Source organism: Panthera onca, chromosome A1 (assembly GCF_046562875.1).
Source record: "Panthera onca isolate mPanOnc1 chromosome A1, mPanOnc1 haplotype 2, whole genome shotgun sequence".
Classification (NCBI taxonomy): Eukaryota; Metazoa; Chordata; class Mammalia; order Carnivora; family Felidae; genus Panthera; species Panthera onca.
The window spans coordinates 80,728,965-80,744,615 of NC_138339.1; the positions used below are offsets into that span (position 1 = coordinate 80,728,965).

At 38.8% G+C, this 15,651-nt stretch overlaps 1 protein-coding gene across 1 annotated transcript in view; it reads right to left on the minus strand.

Moving 5' to 3' along the window:
* ERAP2 (endoplasmic reticulum aminopeptidase 2) overlaps window positions 1-15,415 on the minus strand; it is a 40,731-nt gene extending 25,316 nt beyond the window's left edge. Inside the window, 9 exon segments of the mRNA XM_060634096.2 lie at window positions 1,957-2,077; window positions 5,293-5,305; window positions 8,247-8,295; window positions 10,931-10,967; window positions 10,969-11,008; window positions 14,656-14,934; window positions 14,936-14,981; window positions 14,984-15,058; window positions 15,061-15,415. Of these exon segments, the coding sequence (XP_060490079.2) occupies window positions 1,957-2,077; window positions 5,293-5,305; window positions 8,247-8,295; window positions 10,931-10,967; window positions 10,969-11,008; window positions 14,656-14,934; window positions 14,936-14,981; window positions 14,984-15,058; window positions 15,061-15,193 (793 nt within the window). The 5' untranslated portion in view covers window positions 15,194-15,415.
* Window positions 15,416-15,651: the final 236 nt, after the last annotated feature.

Genomic DNA, 15,651 nt, shown 5'->3' on the forward strand with positions numbered 1-15,651 from the left:
CATTAGAGATACTTATATCTAGTTTGATTTTTCCTAAACTACATGCTTCTTTTCAGTTATTTTTTAAATGCATTTCATATAATTTTCAAGGCTACATTTTTCAAGAACAGTGTAAGATTGTTGATGGTTGTTATCAGATCTTTCCTTGACTTTTGATATAAGGACAGTAATAGATTACAGGTAAATTTAGTGTATCTGTATATAGCACCTGCACTGTAATAATGCAGTGAGACTCAGGAACTAGAGGAATAAACTCTTGGAGGTGGCTTTTTATGGTCCCTTTTACCTCCTCTAAGAAAAAAACTGCACAGGGGCACCTGGGTGGCTCAGTCAGTTAAGCATCTGACTTCGGCTCAGGTCATGATCTCACAGTTCTTGAGTTCAAGCCCCGCATCAGGCTCTGTGCTGACAACTCAGAGCCTGGAGCCTGCTTTGGATTCTGTGTCTCCCTCTCTCTCTCTGCCCCTCCCCCACTCATGCTCTGTCTGTCTTCCTCTCTCTCAAAAATAAATAAACTTAAAAAAAAAAAAAAAAAGAAAAAACTGCACAGAGTTTGGAGTAAAAGGGAGCAAAGACATGGTAAGGAGTATGCTTTAATGTCCCCAAGGGAAAAAGAAAAAGTTTTGTCACTGTCAGAAATTCTAAAAACTGATCTACATATGTTATAAAACTTAAGTCATGGTTTGGTATGTTCTGCAACATTATTAAAATCATAACTTCTATTTTTTAAGATAGAAAATTAATCCAAGATAGACTATGTGTATCTTCCTATATAAAGATCTACTACTAGCACATTCAAATTATCTATTTCCTCCAAGTGTTTTTTTTTTTTTTTAACCTGTGTCACATTCTTATCTTCCAAACTCAAATGCACTATAAACAGCTGGAGAGACAATTTTCAGCAGTTTACATAAATCTTTGGCAACTCTGAAGAAGGTTACTGGTGGGGACGCCTGAGTGGCTCAGTCGGTTGAGCATCCGACTTCGGCTCAGGTCATGATCTCATACTCAGGAGTTCGAGCTCCACATCAGGCTCTGTGCTGGTAGCTCAGAGTCTGGAGCCTGCTTTGGATTCTGTCTCTCTTTCTCTCTGCCCCTCTCCCACTTGTGCTCTCTCTCTCTCTCTCTCTCTCTCTCAAAATAAATAAACATAATAAAAAATGTTTAAAAAGGTTACTGGTGTTATACAAATATGGTACAGAAAAAAGTTGTGTGCTCTGAAAAATTCATCCAGTTATTATTTTTTATGTTTATTTATTTGTTTGTTTACTTATTTATTTATGTATGTATTTTTGAGAAAGAGAGAGAGTAAGCTGGGAGGGGCAGTGAGAGAGGGAGAGAGAAATCCCAAGCAGGCACCGCGCTGTCAGCACAGTGCCCGTCATGGGGCTCCATCTCACCAAAGAACCATGAGATCATGACCTGAGACAAAACCAAGGTAGTCTGCTTAACCAGCTGAGCCACCTAGGTGCCCCTGGAAAATTCATCCAGTTAAATCTAATATGCAATGCAGCTATTTTAATTTTTTTTAATGTTTATTTATTTTTGAGAGAGAGCACAAGTGGGAGAGGGCCAGAGAGAGAGGGAGACACAGAATCCAAAGCAGGCTCCAGGCTCTGAGCTGTCACCACAGACCCTGATGTGGGGCTCAAACTATGAACAGTGAGATCATGACTTGAGCCTAAGTTGGATGCCTAACCGAGTGAGCCCCTCAGACACCCCCAATGCAGCTATTTTAACAGGAACCTGTTAAAAGAATAAAAAATGATTCACACTAGTTGAACCTCTCATAAATACTTTATTTTCTACAGTCAAGAACCATCTTTGAGGTACAAATTATTGCTTCCTGGGCTAACCGAACCCCTTCAGTAACTCATTTAAATCATATATACAGAAAGAAATCAAAGCAAGGTCTATAAGCAAAAGTAAAGACAATGACATGGAATTTGAACCTACCCAGTTTGGGGAGTGGATAGTTGATACCAAAGTAATGGTCATAAAAATCAAGGAGCTTTAATGATGCTTCCAAGGCATAATGTTTTTTACTCCATTTGCCTGCGGATGTGTACACAGACACCTGGAATTGTTGATCAGAAGTAGTTTTTGAATGTCACAAATCCTTAGCACGATTCCTTTCCTAACAGCCCTCACTCAAAGAAAGGTTGGCTGCATTTTTTGTTTGTTTGTTTTTATTATTCCAGTGCCTGAATATTTTATTTTTTTCTTTTTCTTTATTTAATTTATTTTTTAAATTTACATCCAAGTTAGTTAGCATATAGTGCAACAATGATTTCAGGAGTAGATTCCTTAATGCCCCTTACCCATTTAGTCCATCCTTCTTCCCTCAACCCCTCCAGCAACCCTCTGTTTGTTCTCCATATTTAAGAGTCTCTTATGTTTTGTCCCCCTCCCTGTTTTTATATTATTTTTGTTTCCCTTCCCTTATGTTCATCTGTTTTGTATCTTAAAGTCCTCATATGAGTGAAGTCATATATTTGTCTTTCTCTGATTGACTTACCGTCTAGCTCCAACCACATAGTTGCAAATGGCAAGATTTCATTCTTTTTGGTTGCCGAGTAATACTCCATTGTATATATATACCACATCTTCTTTATTCATTCATCGATTGATTGACATTTGGGTTCTTTCCACATTAGGCTATTGTGGATAGTGCTACTATAAACATTGGGGTGCATGTGCCCCTTTGAAACAGCGTGTGTATCCCTTGGATAAATACCTAGGAGAGCAATTGCTGGGTCATAGGGTAGTTCTATTTTTAATTTTTTGAGGAACCTCCATACTGTCTTCCAGAGTGGCTGCACCAGTTTGTTCTCACCAGCATTGCAATAGAGACCCTCTTTTTCTGCATCCTGGCCAACATCTGTTGTTGCCTGAGTTGTTAATGTTAGCCATTCTGACAGGTGTGAGGTGGTATTTCATGGTGGTTTGGATTTGTATTCCCCTAATGATGAGTGACATTGAGCATTTTTTCATGTGTCGGTTGGCCGTCTGGATGGTAGACTGCATTTTAAAGAAATTATTGTGATACAATTAAGCATGCTATTAATAGGCGATAAGATGTTCCATAAAGTGTTACAGCAAAAGTCGGTCTTAAAAATAATAAACAACCTTGTGTCTCCTGTTATAATCCATTCCCTAGGTGCTTATCTTTAAATTTCAAGCTTTATTGACGAATCATATCATGAGATCCCACTTTAGCTCATCACTATCACGCATTCCAGTACTTCAGTGCTAGCCTTCCAGAGTTATGACTACCAGCACAAGTCAAATAAAATATAGGTCTATAAGGTGGAAAGCCTTCAAGAAGTTACTGGATCCACCTCCCCATCTAGTTTACTTTAAACTCAAAAATGCCCAAATATGTTCATTGACTCCCCCAAAGTAAATAGTCATTAAGTGGAAAAAATAAAATTATATTCCACTTTTATTGGGTTTCAAGTATGGCGCCCCTTTCATTTCATGATCTGCTTTCACGCTCTGAATTACCTAAAGTCCCTTGGAACTTTTATAGGAAGGATGTATTTATAGTTACCATTTTTTGGTGCCTTATCAGACACAGTGCTAAATGTGTACACGTGAAATCTAATTTAATCCTCTCAGCAACCTTATGAAAAGATGGAAACACATGGAAATTAAGTAACTTGCTCCAAGTTACCCATGTAGAAAATTGTAGAGCTGGGATGTGAAACCTAGGAAGCTGAATGGAACTTGCCCTCTTGAAGTAAACTGCCATCTGAACTCTCATATATCTATATCTATGCACACCTGTAGCTGTGTGCAGAGACGCTGTGTTATGTATGGAGATGCATCGCTCATAATGTACATCAACACATCTGTAGTTATAATATGTGTATAAATTGAAATAGCCATTTTATAGATGTTTTTCATAGGCATATTTCATGGTTCTTTGAATGTTTTTATGTCTACATTTGGTGCCTCAGGGTAAGGAGATGATGATGATGATGATGGCAATGATGATGATGGTGATCATGATGGCTCTACCGATATTTGCAAAACTCTTTAAGTAATCATTGGATATTATAAATTTGTGAAAATAATGAAGACTGTAAAAAGTATGAATTCTTCCTCTCATTAAGGAAAAAAGTTATAGAAAACAATTTAAAACAGTGTGAAAGTCTTAAAATAAGATGCTGATTAAAATTTTTTTGGTACTTCCATGCAGTATAATACTAAGTAATTATTAATATAATATTATAGAAAAATACTTAATAGCATTCAATTGTTATGGCATACTAAGGCGAAAATGGAGTTAAATAATCTTAAACATTACTTTGTAAATCATAGGTATATTCAACTACTGTATACACTCTTGTATACTGGCATACATACAGAAAATATTTGGAAGGCTTACACTAATATTAACAGTAATTATATCTTGATCATGGGATTATGAGTAACTTATTTATTTTTTTCCTATCTCTATTTTGTGAAACAAGCATAATATTTTGATAATAAGGGAGAAAGCTTAAGAAAGTAAAGAAAAACTCATTGCTGTCAGGACTGTGTATAAAATTAGAATTCAGTCTTACCTTGACCCCTGACAAGGTTGTGCCACTCACAGAGTTGAAATCACAAACTATGTAGGCTATAAGATATGTCCTCATTTTTACCGTAGTTTCAAAATGATCTTCTAAGAGGCCTCCTTTAGTTCAATCATCTTAACTTACATGAAGGGGAAAAAAATAGTATTTGTAAACCAGAATATTTTACAATGTCTATGACTTAAGCCAGGTAACTTAGAGGAAGGTCCTGATGCTTTGAAGGATACTTGATGCCATTATAGATCAATGGGCCATCATACTATTCTCTGACCACTCTTCCCTTTATTTCTTTTATCGTTGGACTTCCTTGAAGACACAATGTACTACTTTTGGGATCCGAAAATAATGCCAAATCTTACTTTGTTGCTTGACAAAATAAAAACATTTTTGATGTTTCTACTTCCTTGAAAGGCAGTAATCTCCAACACCGGCATAAATTCAAGTTCTGCACTGCTAAGCAAAAATACCAAAGAATGTCTCCTTGCCCTTTGTTTGTTGTATGATAAGTAAATCTCTGTTGCAGAAGGAAATGGGAAACAAAACTGAGTGACATACTTTTCATTATCTTTTAATCCTCTTATTATTTATGTGTGAGGTAGGTGTTATTTCACAGGTGAGGAAACAGAGTCTCCAAAATGTTAACCGAATTGCCCAAGATCACAACGGCTAGTTCCACAGCAAGACCAAGATGTGGATGTGACCGTGTGACTCTGAAGACATTGCTCATTCTTTCACTCGCTGTGTGACAGCTTGAGTCATAGTCTTATTTTATCTTTGCTTCATTGATTCAGCAATGAAAGCAGGCAGGCCAAGGAGGTCATTAGTAATTTAAGCTTCTGCCTATCTACAGAGGAAGTAAGAAGTTTTAAGCCTACAGACTGGTCAGCCACATCTATCAAATTCACTGAGTAATTACCAAATTCTACCTTTATTTTCTCCGGATGGCTTGTCCCAGAGATGGTCTCCACCACGGTACAATGACCCAAAATATGGAATCAATACAGGTCCAGTAATCTGAAAATTCTATTTTCTTTAAATTGGTAACAACTCTGACCAGCTTTCCCCTCCTAACACCCCTTTCAAGGCATCTGGCTTTTGACAGCACTAACCAGGGCTTGTTAAGCATGTTTTATCTGTTTGGATAAGATTGCAGTTTGCTTTGGCGAGACAAAATAGCTTGAAGTATTACCAGAAACTGCCTAGCCTACTTAAAAGAAAAATGTTTGTGCTATTTAATTCTACAGAATTCTATTTTAAAAAATGAGTCCTTCAGTTTTAATAAAGCATATGACATTGGCCAAGCACTCTAAGGAAGGTAGCAGTATATACAGGACTGTAATTTTTGCTTCTACCCTACAAGTTAATTTTGCAGAACAACGATCTCTTTTAAGGAGTCTGATTCAACCAGAATTCTATGAGCACATACTTCTAACAGAGGTTAGGATCATGGTAGGGGCTGGGGAGAGGGCATTATGACTGTAGTCTTATGACCAAACTCAGTAAAAAAATCATTCAGTGAAGTGTGCTAGAGCCAGGAGAGGAGAGGGAGGCAAGGCTGTAGGACTATGAGGGAGTGAAAGTCTGTGACACTAGACACTGGTGGTACAAATGGCTAAGAGACAGATGGGCATTCCCTCTGATTTCTCCCCCCAGATGAAAATGTGGCCCATGAAGGCTGTTTTTTTCACAAACCTGGAAGAACCCATGTAGATTAACATTGCCTTAAATGGAAGTGTATGGGGTATGAGTGTAAGTTCTTCCAGGACTGGTGATGTAAGTTCCAAGTACAGAACACTTGTTGCTAGACAAGAATTTAGTTGCTTTCTCAATTTTGGCAGAACTTTTCCTGCATAGCAAGTGTCACCAGCAAGTGTGTGTTCCTTTAAGGAATGAAGGGGACAAAGAAATGCCCAAAAGATACGCTGCCTCTACTAGTGCTTGGCCAGCTACGTCATTTCCCTTGAATCTTATATTCTTAACTAAACAGATTGAGAATTTAGCATGTGTTGCTTCTTCCTAGAACCCACTTAATTGCTGCAGTTATTATGCAGATAGTAAGATTGTAGCATTAATTCGGTTGTCCTTTTTTGGTCAACCATGAAAGTCTGGGTTGGACATGTAAGAGAGAAGCAGAAAGTTAAGCCAGTATTTTCTGGGAAAGTCATGATCTAGACAACTGCACAAGTCACTTGAGGCAATGCAGATATTCAAGGATTGCATAAAATATTTTCGAAACATTGACTTATGTGTCTTAAAAATGAGAAGTTGGTGGAGGTTTCTAAGGATAAAAAAAATTAATTCTAATAGAATGAAATGGCAATTATACTTGCATCGCATGTTAATTAAAAGGCTTTAATAACTATATTTTTACTTTACCCTCCATGATTATTCATATGAAAAATGACCTTAATCAAAAAGCTGCCAGGAAAGAGACTGACCTGGCCTTAAGTGAACATTCAGTTAGAAAACACACTTGAAGTTCAAGCAGAGGATCATTTTTAAGTGGAAATGAGTAGGCTAATTAAATTGCTGTCTGTGTGATCAGGGAAAAACTAGGATATGTGTCACGCGGAGTGTAGTCACTTGTCCCCCTCGATCTGCTCTGCCAGTATTTCAAAGCAAATATTTTTACCAGCATTAAGCAGAAATCTAGGGAATTTCAGTGTCTAGTGTTACGGAACCATTTCTCCTCTTCAGCCATAGAGGCCGGTCACTGTGGAGGACAGAGAGAAAAACAGAGTAGGGCTCCTGGCTAGCCTATGATGGCCTGGCTCCTTCTGGGCTGCTCATTTTGCTGAAGCACTGTCAGAAGGACCTCTATTTTTGTCTCACTTTCCAAGCAGCCATTGGGAAAGATTTTATATTTTGCTCAACAACACAAATGGCAAGCACATCATTAGTGAGGAAATTTAAATAAGGCTCAGGGTCGGCCGTTATATTTCAGAGTCTCTGAATTTTGGTGCAAATGAAGTGTTCAAACGTCTCTTTCAACTAAATACAAATGACTACAATAAGTAATACAATTATACATATTGTATAACTACAGTAAATAATTTTCATACATATTTGTGAGAACTACCTACAACTTAAAAAAAAAAAAAAAAAGGATTTCTAAGTTTCATCACAGACCATTAGAGCAGAATTTCTAGGGTAGGGTCCAGGCAGGGTTCTCTAGATCCTTCTGACTCAGGATGTGATGCCTGGACCAGCAGCAGTGGCCTCACCTGGAAGCTTGTTAAAAAGGCAGAATGTTGAGCCTCACCTCAAAAGCCGAATCAGAATCTAAATTTTAACAAGATCCTCAAATGATTCATTGGAGCATTAAAGTTTGAGAAGTGCTGCTCTAGGTGATTCTGAATGTCATCATTGGCCAAGTAACACAGATTTAAAAAGAACGCTGTTTTCATATGAATACAAATAAAATATAAATCACTTTGTTTTTTCTGTTTTTCTTTTTTTAAAAAGGCTTCTGGTATAACAACATCCTAAAGAGAATGATGTTAAATTCTAGACGGATTGGGGTTATTATATAATATGTCGACAGATAAAACAAATTGATGGCTTACATCTTGAAACAAGAAATATTAAAAAGAAAAAAAAGGCAACAAAGACCAAGTTTCAGTTTAAGAATGATTCTCCCAAAGTTTCCGAAAGTGGCAATACCTTTGGCATATGTGTCCTCTTTCTCTTCTTATCGTGATTGAAAAGTTGGCTTTATTTTTTAAATTTAATTTTGTAATGTAATTTATTGTCAAGTTGGCTAACATACAGTATATACAGTGTGCTGTTAGTTTTGGGGGTAGATTCCCATGACTTATCACTTACATACATCACCTAGTGCTCATCCCAACATGTACCCTCCTCAATGTCTGTCACCCATTTCCCCCTCTTCCCGCCCCTCCACCAAGAACCCTCAGTTTGTTCTCTGTATTTAAGAGTCTGTTATGGTTTGCCTCCCATCTTCTCTGTTACTATTTTTTCCCCTTCCCTTCCCCCATGGTCTTCCGTTAAATTTCTCAAGTTCCACATATGAGTGAAAACACATGATATCTGTCTTTCCCTGAACTGACTTATTTTTCACTTAGCTTAATACCCTCCAGTTCCAGCCATGTCCCTGCAAATGGCATGGTTTCATTCTTTCTCATTGCCAAGTAGTATTCAATTGTATGTATAAACCTTATCTTTTTTATCCATTCATCACTTGATGTACATTTAGGCTCTTTCCATAGTTTGGCTATTGTTGAAAGTGCTGCTATAAACATTGGGGTACATGTGCCCCTATGCATCAGCCCTCCTGTATCTTTTGGATAAATTCCTAACAGTGCTATTGCTGGGTCGTAGGGTAGTTCTATTTTTCATTTTTTGAGGAACCTCCACTCTATTTTCCAGAATGGCTGCCCCAGTTTGCATTCCCACCAACAGTGCAAAAGGCTTCCCATTTCTCCTCATCCTCACCAGCATCTGTTGTTTCCGGAGTTGTTAATTTTAGCTGACTGGTGTGAGGTGGTATCTCAGTGTGGTTTTGATTTGTATTTCCCTGATGAGGAGTGATGTTGAGCATCTTTACATGTGTCTGTTGGCCATCTGGATGTCTTCTTTGGAAAAGTATCTATTCATGTCTTCTGCCCATTTCTTCACTGGACTATTTGAGAAAAGTTGGCTTTAAACAGTGATTCATCCACATAGACCAATGGAATACAATAGAGACTTCAGAATTAGACCCACAAAAGTATGGCCAACTAATCTTTGACAAAGCAGGAAAGAATATCCAATGGAAAAAAGACAGTCTCTTTAACAAATGGTGCTGGGGGAACTGGACAGCAACATGTAGAAGAATTAAACTAGACCACTTTCTTACACCATTCACAAAAATAAACTCAAAATAGATGAAGAACCTGAATGTGAGACAGGAAACCATCAAAACCCTAGAGGAGAAAGCAGGGAAAAACCTCTCTGACCTCAGCCGCAGCAATTTCTTACTTGACACATCTCCAAAGACAAGGGAATTAAAAGCAAAAATGAACTGGGGCGCCTGGATGGCGCAGTCGGTTAAGCGTCCGACTTCAGCCAGGTCACGATCTCGCGGTCCGTGAGTTCGAGCCCCGCGTCAGGCTCTGGGCTGATGGCTCGGAGCCTGGAGCCTGTTTCCGATTCTGTGTCTCCCTCTCTCTCTGCCCCTCCCCCGTTCATGCTCTGTCTCTCTCTGTCCCAAAAATAAATAAAAAAAAAAAAAAAAAAAAAAAAAAAAAAAAAAAAAGCAAAAATGAACTATTGGGACCTCATCAAGATAAAAAGCTTCTGCACTGCAAAGGAAATAGCCAAGAAAACTAAAAGGCAACAGAGAGACTAGGAAAAGATATTTGCAAATTACATATCGGATAAAAGGCTAGTATCCAAAATCTATAAAGAACTCACCAAACTCCACACCCAAAAAACAAATTATCCAGTGAAGAAATGAAGAAGGGAAGAGTACATGAATAGACACTTTTCTAAAGAAGACATCCAGATGGCCAATAGGCACATGAAAAGGTGCTCAACGTCACTCCTCATCAGGGAAATACAAATCAAAACCACACTAAGATACCACCTCATGCCAGTCAGAGTGGCTAAAATGAACAAATCAGGAGACTATAGATGCCGGAGAAGATGTGGAGAAATGGGAACCCTCTTGCACTGTTGGTGGGAATGCAAACTGGTGCAGCCACTCTGGAAAACAGAGTGGAGGTTCCTCAAAAAATTAAATATAGATCTACCCAATGACCCAGCAATAGCACTGCTAGAAATTTACCCAAGGGATACAGGAGTGCTGATACATAGGGGCACTTGTACCCCAATGTTTATAGCAGCACTCTCAACAATACCCAAATTATGGAAAGAGCCTAAATGTCCATCAACTGACAAATGGATAAAGACGATGTGGTTTATATATACAATGGAATACTACTTGGCAATGAGAAATATTGAAATCTGGCCATTTGTAGCAACGTGGATGGAACTGGAGAGTATTATGCTAAGTGAAATAAGTCAGGCAGAGAAAAGACAGATACCATATGTTTTCACTCATATGTGGCTCCTGACAAACTTAACAGAAGACCAGGGGGGGGAGGGAAGGAGGAAAAAAGAGTTACAGAGAGGGAAGGAGGCACACCATAAGAGACTCTTAAATACTGAGAACAAACTGAGGGTTGCAACTGAGGGCGGTGGGGGAGAGGGGAAAGTGGGTGATGAGCATTGAGGAGGGCACCTGTTGGGATGAGCACTGGGTGTTGTATGGAAGCCAATTGGACAACAAATTAGATATATATATATATATATATGTATATGTATATATGTATGTATATATGTACATACATACAGTGGTTCATGAAAGCAAGGAAAAACCAATCCGTGAATGGGTTGGCTCAAAATCCATTACTGCAATTATTCTGTGAAATGAAGAAGACACCAGCCAGATTATACAAGTGAAACCAAGAAAATAATGAACTATACCTTCAGAACACAGCTTATCAAACCTGGAGGTGATATATTTGACTTCTAAAACTTCCCAAACTATAATTTTAGTGAATCTAGGCTGTCTTTTTAAATAAAACGGGGGTAAAATTTTATTTAGTAGCTGCCAATCATGAATAATGAACAGTGCTGGGCATTCTACTTACATGGTCTCCTTCATACTCATAGTAGACAAGGATATTGAGGCTCAGAGAATTTGAATGACCCTACCAGGATCCTTAGCCACTAAACAACTGACATGGGCATGCCCAATCAATTTGACACCGAAACTAAGATATTAGTAGTTCAACACTGTCTTTAAACCTAAGGGGCCCTTAATCAGAGATTTGAAAACTTGTGAATATGAGTGATGTCTTAGGTTGTGTTCTCAGAAAGCAGACCCTGATTTATTAAAAACATGCTTCCAGAAAACCAGTATGGAGTGAAGGAAGCAGGACAGGGTAGGGGAAAAAGCCAGGTTGGGTCCAGCTTCAGCCTGATCTCTGGAGAAGCTCTGGAATGGAAACTATACCTTTTTAAGTTTTCCCCTACTGAAGGCAAGGAGCTGAGTTTTCATACTTTGTACCATTTGTACCCCATGGGGGACCTAACTCCCAGAAATGTCTAGCTCTCTCTGCTTGCCGGCAAAGTAGTTCCAGTTCTCAGACTATAATAGGTACATAGATATTCTGACAAATCTCTATACCTCATCACCTTGATAATACTTGAAATTGAATTATAGATTTATTCTTTGAACTTTAAACTTCCATTAAGAAACAAACTGGCAGAGCAGATTTTTATTGGAGAAGGAGGGAAGAATTAAAAAATCTCTAGGGTTAGATAAAGAGTAAGAAGGACTCGGAGGGAAAAAAGAGGGGCTGTCAGGATAATTGTGAGTCAATTTATTTTGTATCTACAATACAGATTGGAAAGATGAGGCTGGCGATCTAAACGATTTGCTTGGAACTTGGGGCCTTATTTGGATTTGGTAGCAGCTACCACGTGTAAAGGAATTCCACACGCCTAGAATAATGTTCACTATTGTGAAATTTTGTTTATAGTAAGCCTACATGGGGAAAGCAAAAAATCTAATATTTTTTCTGCTATTTGCACCATTAGTTTTAGCTCTGCATATGAAGAAGTGATTTATTGCTTCTCAAAGAATGATTGTTAACTAGATTATTTTTATATTTTAGGTTAAGTTGTACTTGTGTGTGTGAGACAGACAGTGAGAGAGAGAGAGAGAGAAAGGTATCCATGAGAGTCTGTTGACATTGTCCTGCAAAATCATCCTACATGTTAGACCTACTAGGGGACTGAGTATGAAGAGAACCAATTAATCATAAGAAGAGTCAGAAATAGCCTAAAGTTAGTTATGTGAGACATGATGAAAAGTCCTCCACCTTTACTCAAAAAAATCTCCCCTCCAGTTTCCCACATCTCCCAAAATGATATTCTTAAAAACTATTTCCTTTGGGTGGACTCTGTCACTTGAAAAAATGGAAAAAAAAAAAAAACCCAAACAAACCATTACTGGTCACATGTTACTTTAGGGAGAAGAAATTGATGATAAAGTTCCTACCCAATACTATGTTGGCCTGAGAACAGACCCATGAGAGTTGAGGCTGCAATGAAGAATCCCCAGGGGGAGGGGCAAAGACCTGGGCCTGGGGAAGGACTGTCCGAAGTGCACTGAGGGCGGGTTTGAAGTGGGGGGGGGGGGGGGGGTGGTCACAGGAGTCCTCAGAGGGTAGTGAGCACCTAAGGTGGGAAAGAAGTGATATGTAGCAGACATTGCTAAAGTCACCTACTCACTTTCCTTTTTCACTTCCAATGGAATTCTGATTTTACTCAGGAAGATAGTGAGTCCAGATAAAAGAACCACCTCTTCACATTCCCTTGCAGCTTGGTGGGGCAGTATGACTCATTCTGGCTTGGTCAGTATTTGGGTGAGAAAACTTTGTAAAAGGAATTACACTCAGTTGGAATGTTTCTTTTTGCCTTTTTCTCCCCCTTTCCTTCCCCCTTCTTCCCACCTACAATGTGGACTTGATGCCTAGAGGTGCAGAAATAATTCTGTATTAGGAGGAAGGCCACATGCCAAGGGTGCTGAGCAGAGAGGTAGAAGAAGCTTGGGTCCTGGACAACACTGAAGACTGCTGTAACATACCTGAGCTGTCCTGTTTCTGGACTTCTTGTTGCAAGAGGAAAATGATCCTCTGTGTGGTTAAGCCATTGTATTTAGGTTTTTCTAACTGGCAATTGGATGTCCCTGATAAAAGGTGGGAAAGCACTGAAACTAGACTCCTCTTCCTTCCCAGATGGACCCTGGCCCTGGACAACCAAATCATCCACTATGAAGCACCACTGATTCCTCTTTTTTTCTAATCTCACATAACCAATATATCACCAAATTCTGTCTGTTTCACCCTCTAAAACAAATGCCAAGTTCCATCACTTCACTCCAGAAGCATGGTCACTAGCCTGGCTTAAGCTACCCGTATTTCTTGGTTCTACCACTGCAGTGACCTCCTAAATGATTATTGTCCTCTACGTCCCCCTCTCTATAATGTATTCTTAATATACACTTGAGCTTTATGGAGCATACATCGGATCAGAACCTCCTGATGAATCCCCATGGCACTGGAGTAAAAGTCTAAACTCCTTGCAAGAGGCTCAAAGTCTTTTATGATCTGACCCCTCTCTACTCTACTTCTATCCATTGTCACTGTCCTCAAGCCATGCTGGTCAATCAGTCAAACCTCAGACCCTTTGTATTTCTTGCTCCCTTTTCTGGGAATACTCTACCCAAAGATGTCCTCATGATTTTTTTCCTTTTTTTAAAAAACACTATTCTCAGTTTAAATGCAACTCCTTGGCAGGGACTTTCCTGACCACTTAGATAAATTAGTTCCAATCCCCAGCTACCCTTTCTTTCTATTTTAGCACCGTATTTTATTTCCTTCATAGCATTTATCATTTACCTTGTCCGTTTAATTTATTTTCTTGTCCTGGTTGTCCCTTCCCACATATCTCACCACTACACATCCCATGCCTAGAACAGTGCCTGGCATATAGCATGTAGTGTTCAATAACCATGAACTGATCAAATTGACTGTATTTGTCAATTCTCCAGACTTGTTCCTGCCTCCTGGATTTGAGTCATGCCATTTCTTGGGCAATGTACACACACTCTCCTTCTTCTCTCTCAACCTAAATCTCATTTGCATTTCTGTCTAGTCCCATATCAAGACTCACCTCCTTTGAGAAGCCTGCCCTATTTCACCTTTCTGTGCCATCCATCACCATCCTCCCCCCAGCACATAAACATGTTTACCTTATTACGGTCACATACTGGTGTCTCCTTCTAGTGATTCTCCCTCTAGCTGTTTATGCTTCTGCACTCTGTGTTCCCATCTTTACCAAGATTTCCTTAAGAAATGATGGAGCTGCTTCTTCTTCCAAGTTTTTCACAGTTTACTGAGCTTTCCATAAATGACTGCTGAAATGTGTTTCTGGCAAAAAGATGTAACCCATTAGGAAAGTAATCACAAGAGACTAAACAGCTAGAGCAATGTCCTACCTTGTTTTACCACGACAAGCTCTGTATGTGCTTTTATAAAGCCCTTCGAAACCACCGGCTGACTTGGCCTAGAGGTCAATGGCCACAGGTTAACTCAAATCAGCCATGAGTTTCTCTAGAGCCAGAAGTGCAATTTGTTGATGAGCAGCAAAACTCAAAACATTCGGCTTTTTTCCTGGTTTCCTGTGTCTCAAATCTTCCTCTGATCGAAGGATGATATTCATGATTTCAAGATCTTTGCTGTGCAAGATGATATATAGTGCGGCATCTCTGACCAATCTTCTCAGATGTGATAAAGCCCAGGGAGGTAAGATTTGGATGGACCAATCATAGTGAAGGGTAATGACCATGCTGGGGAACCTTAGCTCATTCCAAAGAAATGGTTCCCCGTTGGTGACTACTAAGCCCCAGGGCCCTTATTGAACTGATCAATAGGTGGCATTGAAAAATGAGAACAAATGCATATTTTGGGTATGATTGTTGGACAGTAAAATCCCATATAAATATTAAATATTGGTTTTCTGCATGATTTGGCCATTTCAGAAATCTATTTTCCAGAAGACAGATTAATATCCAGGCTAAATCTCACAATATTCTCCAGCACTGCACTAGCTCTAGTTACGTCACACTGATCAATGTGTGGATTTGATCTAGAAGGAAAAAAACAAAAAACAAAAACATTTATAGAATGCAAAAAAAGAATCCAATTAATAAACAAAACTTAAAAAAAATAAAAGTGGATATGTGAATGGAGAAAACCTGCACTCTGTCAGAATCAAGCCAATAACCACACAATAAAGTAGAAATTGAGCTATCATTTGGTTATTACAAATAAAAATCATTTAGAGTTCATATGAAGGGACTCTGCCTCAAAATTGCATGTATAGAATTCCCTCTATATTCCTATGCAAAGAACATAAGGCAGATATGCAAATTCATTGCATGTTAAATGCTTTTAACATTTGTCTACATCATTCTAAGAGTATTCTGGACACC